The sequence below is a fragment of the Agelaius tricolor genome, unplaced genomic scaffold (assembly GCF_023055355.1).
Source record: "Agelaius tricolor isolate 1412-34295 unplaced genomic scaffold, bAgeTri1.0.p SCAF_3, whole genome shotgun sequence".
Taxonomy (NCBI): domain Eukaryota; kingdom Metazoa; phylum Chordata; class Aves; order Passeriformes; family Icteridae; genus Agelaius; species Agelaius tricolor.
Window position 1 is genome coordinate 15,552,057 of NW_027269263.1, and position 7,915 is coordinate 15,559,971.

The 7,915-nt window shown below is 40.3% G+C and overlaps 1 protein-coding gene across 3 annotated transcripts in view; it reads left to right on the plus strand.

Moving 5' to 3' along the window:
• PARVB (parvin beta) overlaps positions 1–7,652 on the plus strand; it is a 51,396-nt gene extending 43,744 nt beyond the window's left edge. For all 3 annotated transcript variants that reach the window (XM_071422631.1, XM_071422633.1, XM_071422632.1), the window contains exons 12-13: positions 808–880; positions 4,617–7,652. In XM_071422631.1, coding sequence (XP_071278732.1) covers positions 808–880; positions 4,617–4,693 — 150 coding nt within the window. In that variant the 3' untranslated portion in view covers positions 4,694–7,652. The remainder of the gene's footprint in view (positions 1–807; positions 881–4,616) is intronic.
• The last annotated feature ends 263 nt before the right edge of the window (positions 7,653–7,915 follow it).

Here is a 7,915-nt window from a genome sequence, read left to right on the forward strand (position 1 = left end):
CTTTCTCTTGCTTCTTTGTCCCATTATCTTCAATTTTTGCTCTTGTAGAAATGCAGGGTGCTGAGTTGCAGCCAGCATCTGTTTGGTTACAATTTTATTATTAATGGTTGGAATTCATAAAGATTACCCAGTATTACAGAAGTCACAGTGGGGTTTTGTTTAGAGACTTAGCCTTGAGGAATGGGGATTTGTAAATTCAAGAAGGAGAGGTAGGCTCTCTGTTTTGGGGGGGAAAAAATATCATGTTGAAAGTGATTGGTTTTGTCAGAATGAATGAGGAGGAACTGCAGCAGGTAAAAGAGATTATTAATAAAGCCCTGAGTAGTAAACTGTGTCTCTCCAGAACTGTCATGTGCAGTGACAAAACTGCACAGAATTCATAATGTTAATTACCTTGCCTAAATTTCAGTAAGTGTGGACAAGAAATCTGCTATGCAGATCTCTTTAAATTGTAATTTTTGTTCCTCAAAGGAGAGATTAAATGAAGACACCTACCTTCTTTCACTTTCTCTTTTTGTCCATTTTCTTTTCTCAGAATTTGTGCTCCTGTGTGATCTCTGGGGGCTTGTTCAGAAACTCTTTATGTACAGTTGTGCTTAGCTTATTTTGAAGATTCTCTGCACAGCCTGCCCAGGAGCTGCTGTCACCAAGCACTTTATGGTTCTGCTATGCTTAATCATGTAAATGTTTAATATTGATTTAAATAGAATTATCAAGTACAGAGAGAATAAAGCTTCTAAAAAAATTTGATTAAAGGCTTTTGATCCCTATATAACTCTGAGATTCTAAACCCTTTATGTCTTTCAGGTGCACAATGTTTCTTTTGCTTTTGAGCTGATGCAAGATGGAGGCCTGAAGAAGCCAAAAGCTCGCCCTGAAGGTATGGACGTGCCATGTGGCTTTAAACCGTGTATAAAGTCATCAGAGCAGGTGTATTTCAAGTGCAACTCCATTCAAAGTAGCAATAGTACCACAAAGTGGAGCTGTGATTGGGCCCCTTGAGGGTTTTCCAAAGGATTCACTGTCTGTGCCTGGAGTATATCCTGCCCATGCTTCTTGTCTGGAGCAGATTCACTGAGGCGTCCAAGTGGAGCTTTAGTGAGTCATTCAAGAGCTGTTCTGTGCTACATGATAAATTCAGCTGGTGTTTTCAATAACAATCCAAGCAGAAAGCTTTTCATGGTCTAATTCTTGTAATTCTTGCAACTGGTGCTAGTCTGGATTGGATTGGATTGAAGTCTTGTGATTGGATTTCAGTGACATATAACTGGAAGGATTTAAGAGTTTTTTTAGGAGAACCAGTAGCAAAAAATCTTCTTGATTTATGTGGATGTAGGGGTTGGAACTAAAAAGTGTAAAACCCAGGTTTTCCCTTTAAGTCTCTGAACTTTAAAATTATTTAATAAATTTAAGAATTGATGAGGTCTGCATTGTTCCTTACACTAGGGATAAAAAGAGGAATTAAAACTTTATGACTGCTGAATGAGCAATTTTTATTCCTGATGTAACAGACTTTGTATGTGTTACAAGCTTCTGCATAACAAAGGAAAATGAAGACTCCCCAAGAAACATTTGTTCTGACTTAAAATGAGAAAAAGTGGTGATAGTAAATAGATTACCAAACAGTGGAGATGGTTGTAGAGGGGGGAAAAGGCACAAGATAGTATTAAATGGCTTATACATGCTCTCAGTACATTGTTGTAAACTGGGGAATGAAAAGCGCTCCTGAAGAATGCTGAAAAGAATGATGAAAAACAGAAGAGGTTACCTTTTCATGAGGCTTTCTTACATTATCATGAATGGTAAAACACTATGCCAGATCTTGCTTGTGGAGATTCAATAAGGAGCAAAATATGCTTTTAAGTGTTTTACTGATTGAAAATGTAATTAATACAAGCTGGAGAGCCAAATTAGCTCGTACAACAATCCTTTTTTGCTTTTTGCTGCTGCAAGATGTACCATCTCTTGTGTGTTTTGCTTCCTCTTCTCTGTGTGTGGCCATTCCTGGCAGCAGTTCCCAGCTGTTGGAGTGAGTGTGTTCGTGTGGTATCTGTGAAACTGACTGTGGCTCCTGAAAAACTGCTCTCTTGGAGAGGACAGTCACATCTTGGGAATGGCTTGTCACCATAGTATCATTTGTAAGATCTCGTCATGTATTGCAATATGTGTTTCACAGAACAGTAATTAATTTTGACAGAGAATCTGAAGTTCTGCCAAAGAATTTTGTGTATAGTTATGCTCTGTTAATGCCACACTCTGATCCATTGTTTGGTCATCAATAGGCTGGGAGGCCTGTCAGGTGAATCCATGCTCTTTAGCATGAATTGGGTAGTAAATGCCTCTTGGATTAGAATCATAGAATTGGAAAAGACCTCTAAGACCATTGAGTTCAAGCATTAACCCAGAGCCATCGTGTTCACCACTAAGCCACATCCTCAAGTGCCACATCTACACAGCTTCTAAATTCCTCCAGGGATGGGGGATGCACCACTTCCCTGGGCAGCCTGTTTTGATGCTTGGCAACCCTTTTGCTGAAGAAATTTTCCCAATACTCAGTTGGGGAAACCTGCCCTGATACAACTTGAGGCCATTCCCTCTCATCCTGTCCCTTGTTCCTTGGGAGCAGGGCCTGACCCCTCCCTGGCTGTCTCCTCCTGTCAGGGCAAAGCAGCAAAACATGGAGAAGCTGAAGCTTCTCATTTTCTCAGGAGAAAAGACTCTGGCAAAAGGATTTTTCATAAAATATGTCTGACAGTGGGCCTGGCTGTCCAACCAGTTTAATTACTTGTAGGATTTAAGGAAAAACATTGTCTAGAGCAGAACATTATTTTTATCCCTATAGTTCATGCTTTCTGCAGTGCTTGGAAGAAATAGGTCTTGTTAAATCTTGTATGTGTCTGTGTACAGGTGTAAACAGAAAGAGGACCATACAGGTCATCTCCTCTTCTCTGTTCTTCCAGCCAAATTCAGTGGATTGGGCCAGCAGCAGAACTTGGTGCTGAGTTATTGCAGCAGAACTATGTTGTGGTGGATTAATTTAGTATCCTCTAATGAGGTTGTTATGGACTGTGAGAGTTTTAAATTAATGGAATATTTTAAAGTAATTTTAGAGTGTATGGTCACTTTCAGTTAACATTTTATTAGTTGTTGCTGTTGGTAATGTTATATCTGTGCGCGTTTTATCTTATTATAAGAAGCAGGAGGCTGAGAATGTTTATTCTTGGAAATACCTCTTAGACACTGCTCAATAAGGAACACTGCAGTTGCCTACCAGGGAGGATGCACTGCACACTCTGTAGTCTAATGCAGCAGTCTAAGATGACAAGGTCTGAAAGTTAGGAAAATGGCAAACTGGAATTACAGTATAACTTTTGCAGCAGTCATTATTAACTGTTGATCTGTATTGTCAAGGAATGGAGATGGAATTTTCACTACTGGAAGATAGAAAAAAAGAAAAATAAGAAAACATTCAGCATTAAGCTTGTGTTTTAATTTGGGTTGGCTTATTTTAATTTGGGTATCAACTTTCTGTGATACCTGGAAAAATTAGAAGTTTTGTATTTCAGTTTTCTGGATAGGACATTTCTTTTTTCAGGATGCATGACTTCGCAGCAATTAGGATCTTTCTTTGGGGCAGGAGAAGATTCTTCTGCAAATGTGAACTGAAAATCATAAATGAAATATGTAAAATAATACCGGCAAAAAGGGTAGAAAGAATATTTAAGAGATGATTGAAAATACCAGATGAAGTGTGGGGGTAGAGAGTGGTATCTAGTGTGAGATGGGAGGGAAGGGTGGAGAGGTCCTGGCAATGAGTCTTCAAAGCAGACAGTGGGGTGTTTTCCCTTGGACCTCACATTAATTGTGCTCTCTTAACTGTTTGCTGTCTTCCTAGGACTTCTGATGATTTTTTAATTATCTATTCTTCCTCACTTCTGCTTCCATATATATTGGTCACTGTGTATTTTTTGCTGCTTCCTATTAATTTCTGTCATGTTATATCCAAAGTTTCTTTCTACCTCTTCAGCCTTCTCTGTGCTGTGCCTCCCCTCAGAATCCCTGCATTCTTGGCATTTTATTGTAGTATAGGTGGAGAGGTGCTAACAGGAAAGGTTTTTCTTGAGAGCTGTTCCTGACCTGTTCCCTGGCCGACCATGGTTAGAAGGGTTATTAAATAATAAAAAGCTTGGAGTCTGCCGAGGATTCAGGCTTTGTTAATTCATGGACCATATCAGAGCTGTGGATGTGGTTCAGTACCTCAGGATGTGCGTGACTGCTTGTTCACGGCTTCTGTGGCCCGGGAAGTCATTAGGAGTATTTCCCAAAGCCTTTATCCCAGGTCTCTGACTGAAGCAGACTTTCTCTGTAGCCAATTTTAGCTGGGGAAGGGAATTACCTTCCTGTTTCCTTGAGAGAAGTCAGCTGTGACTGTGTGATTGTAAAGCTGTTTTGAAGCAAATTGTGCAAGACATTTAAAAGGCTTGGGGAGATCAGAACTCTGTGGATTTTTTTTATTCACAATTCCATCAGCTCAGAGAAGTGGGGACTTCTGTTCCTGTCAGGACAAATGAGGGAAAACACAATGCAAATTAAGGATTTCTCCTTTTCTTCCACAGATGTTGTCAACTTGGACCTGAAGTCTACCCTCAGGGTTCTGTACAACCTTTTCACCAAGTACAAGAATGTTGAGTGATCCTGGAAGCTTCTGAGATCTCTTCATTCTTCAACGTCCCCAAGCAGAAGTTACAATAAACACGCCCTCTGCATGCTGCCATTGTGCCTTACGCTATGTACTTCTTGCATTCTTCCTACAGCTGATGTGTTCTTTCTGTAGCTGTTTGCAAGACAATCCCACTAAAAATGATGCATGTATATTCTCCAGGTCACTTGAAAATGTGTAGGTATTTCACACTTTTGCCAAATGGATCTGTTGTTTGCTATAACCCACAAATGTTCTTTTGAGAAAGGAAATATACCACTAACTACTTTAATAAGCAGGGAGAACATGAGACTTTTCTCATGGCTCAAGATTCTTTACTTCTGCAGAAGACTTTCTTTTGCATACTCCTTGGTTGCAACTGGCATTTGATGATTTTCCAGGCTTAGAATGTTAACAGTAGAAAATCACCTTTGGAATTTATTTAGAAGCTGAGCCTTTTCTATTAAATAAGGGTTTGTGTGTTCTGTTGGGTGGGTTGGCTGAGGGGAATTACAGGCACTGTCTGAAGCTAATGGCAAAAGCTTCAGTTTTTGTGTTCACCTCTTTCTACTCAGTGTTTACACAGAATAAGTCTTGCAATGGGATGACCAACTAATCCTTTGGTGTCTATTTTTTATTTAATCTCTTTTCTAGGAGAAAATTTGGTTGCTAGGGCCACTGTCACCTGTTAGGCAGGTTCAATCAGGTTGGTCCGGAGCTGTTCACACAGGCACAGGCTGGATTAGTGCATTTTCCCCTGTCCTTCCTGAAACTAACAGAGGGAATGTGCTGGAGCAGGAGCTATCTGAGTGGATTTTTGAAGAGAGCTTTGTGGAGGAAATGGGATTGGCATTTCCAGAGTAAATGATATGTGGAATATGCATTCAATATCACCCTTTTCCTTTGAGCACACAGAGGAGAGATTTGATTGCTGCTTTTATGTATCACAGCAGCACCTTTTGTTTTATGGGCATCCATTGCTTTGGCTGAAACACTAGGCAGAGTGCCCTAAAGGAGAGCAAGTGCAATTGCTCTGCTCCGTAGGCTCACTTGAGTCCTGTTGTAAGTCAGCGTCTTCTTTCCCTAAATATCAATTTTTTTACACCAAATACTATTTGCCTTTGAGCTCAGATTGAAGAGGAAACATGCTATTTGAATGGTATAATTTTACAATTGAGATTTTCTCCTTCCCTTCTCAAACAGTTTTTCATCTCGGAGAGAAATGAGCTTCTGCTTCTTTGCTTTGTATTTCTGAGTTCTAGTATTTGGATTACTTGGATCACCTTCCCTCACACCTCTAAAAAATAAGAAAGATGGAAGGAAGTTGCCCTTTTTTTGCTTGAAAAATTCAGATCTCCTCTGCTCTGCAAGGCTCTCTGGGGAATCTTTGCATGCCTGTGCTTTAGGAAGGAGCTGACCTCTCACTGTTTATACTGAGCCTGGAACAAGGATGTGCAGTTCAGATGGGGCCACTAAACGCCACCACAACACCAACAGAGGAGACTCGCACCAGGAGAGATGCTAAGGCCTGGTGGACAGCTCTCCTGGCAGGTGAAGGATATTGGTCTAACTTTTGTGCTGAGAAATAAAGGTATCATGAGGCTAGAAGGTCAGTGAGCTGAAAAGTCTCTCAAACTTTTAGTTTAATGCAGGGTTATTTGCAGGAAGCAAGTCTGTTAAATAGTTGTTATTCCATCCTCCTTCCTTCAGGCCAGTTCTGTTTATATTCTCTGAGTTGCTGGGAAAGACCTCCAGAGAGTGTAGTTTTTGAAATTGCAAGCAGTATTAATATCAAAAGCAAACAGAAGAAAAAAAGAAGAGATGGGTGAGGGCGATTTGGCTTTAGAAAGGGGAATGGTTGTTTCTGAGCTGGGATCATAGAGCTGGCATCTTCAGGGCACATAAGCAGAGGTGAGCAGGTTATGACAGGTTATAAAAGAGTGTCTGTTTTGTTGAATTCTGTGTTTCTGGTCCCCTTGCTACAACCATGGGTCTTCTTTAGCATTCCTTCTGTTAATATCCCTGTCAGCCAGGACTGCTCCTGGATCAGGAGTCACAGCCTGTTCTGTTGTGGTTTTGTTTGTTGGTAGATGTGGCACAGGGAAAATACTTTTTTCATTCCTTGGCTCCTGGCTGTCTGGCCAGCTCACTGTTCTGTAGACACTGTATTTATTGTTAACCAGATTTGTGAGCAGGGCAGATTGAACTGAAGTGTGGCTTCATCCCAGTGAGCCCAGTTTCCAGGAGGAGCCATGTAGGTAAAGCTTCTCTGAACACCTGCTTTTGTCATGCCTTTCTGTGACACATGCACCATAATTCTTTGCCTCTCAGAAAGTTGAGTTAGTGTTAAAGATGTTATTCATGACATTTTTGTGTTACTGGGGGTTTTACATATGGGTACCAGTCTGAATCCTGTTGAGTTCATCTGGAATGCTGAATGCTCTGCAGCATTAAAGCTCCCACATTTGTAAGTACTTAATGAATGTCTGTCTTTTCCTGTCCATACAACTTGACTTTTAGGTGCATTTACTTGACACACTCAGTTACAGTGAGCTGTATTACCACTCAAAAAGCTCAGATAGTCCTCAGCTTCATTCTGTTTTTCAAGATGAAAAATGGACAGGGCAGATTTTTTAAAATCAATTTAAACTGCCTAGGATTTCTTACCCCTCTTCCCCACACCCCAGTACTTTCAGTATTAATGTGTTTATTAAGAGTCTTTTCTACTGTTTTTAACAGTGTTTACTCTGGATTTCTAACTACTAAAAACCAGCCTTGCAGATAAAATTATGGACTTGTCATATGTTGGAGATATCCATCTTAGTGATAAGAGTTGTGTACTGTAAGCAAGTTACAATGCAATGCTATGTTTGCTAAAATTCACAGCAGGAGTGTTTATGCATGGTTTTTGACAGTTGTACTATTTATTCAAATAAACAAATAATGATCACTATGTTTTCTACTTTTTTTTTTTTATTTTCAGTGGAAATATCTGTGGAAAGAACTTATGGATGATGAGTCTCCCTTTGCTCTGGTGTGCAGAGAGTGTAGAGTGGCTCTCCAATACAGCAGGGCTGTGTAAAGGAGCAGGAAAATGCATTATCAGAACTTGTTATTGCTGTTGAATCCTTGAATTGTTCTTCAGTGGCTATTTTCATGTGGGGGCCAGGTGTTTGTGGTGGGGGTGTGTGCATGAGATGTGCTTTAAGAACTTAC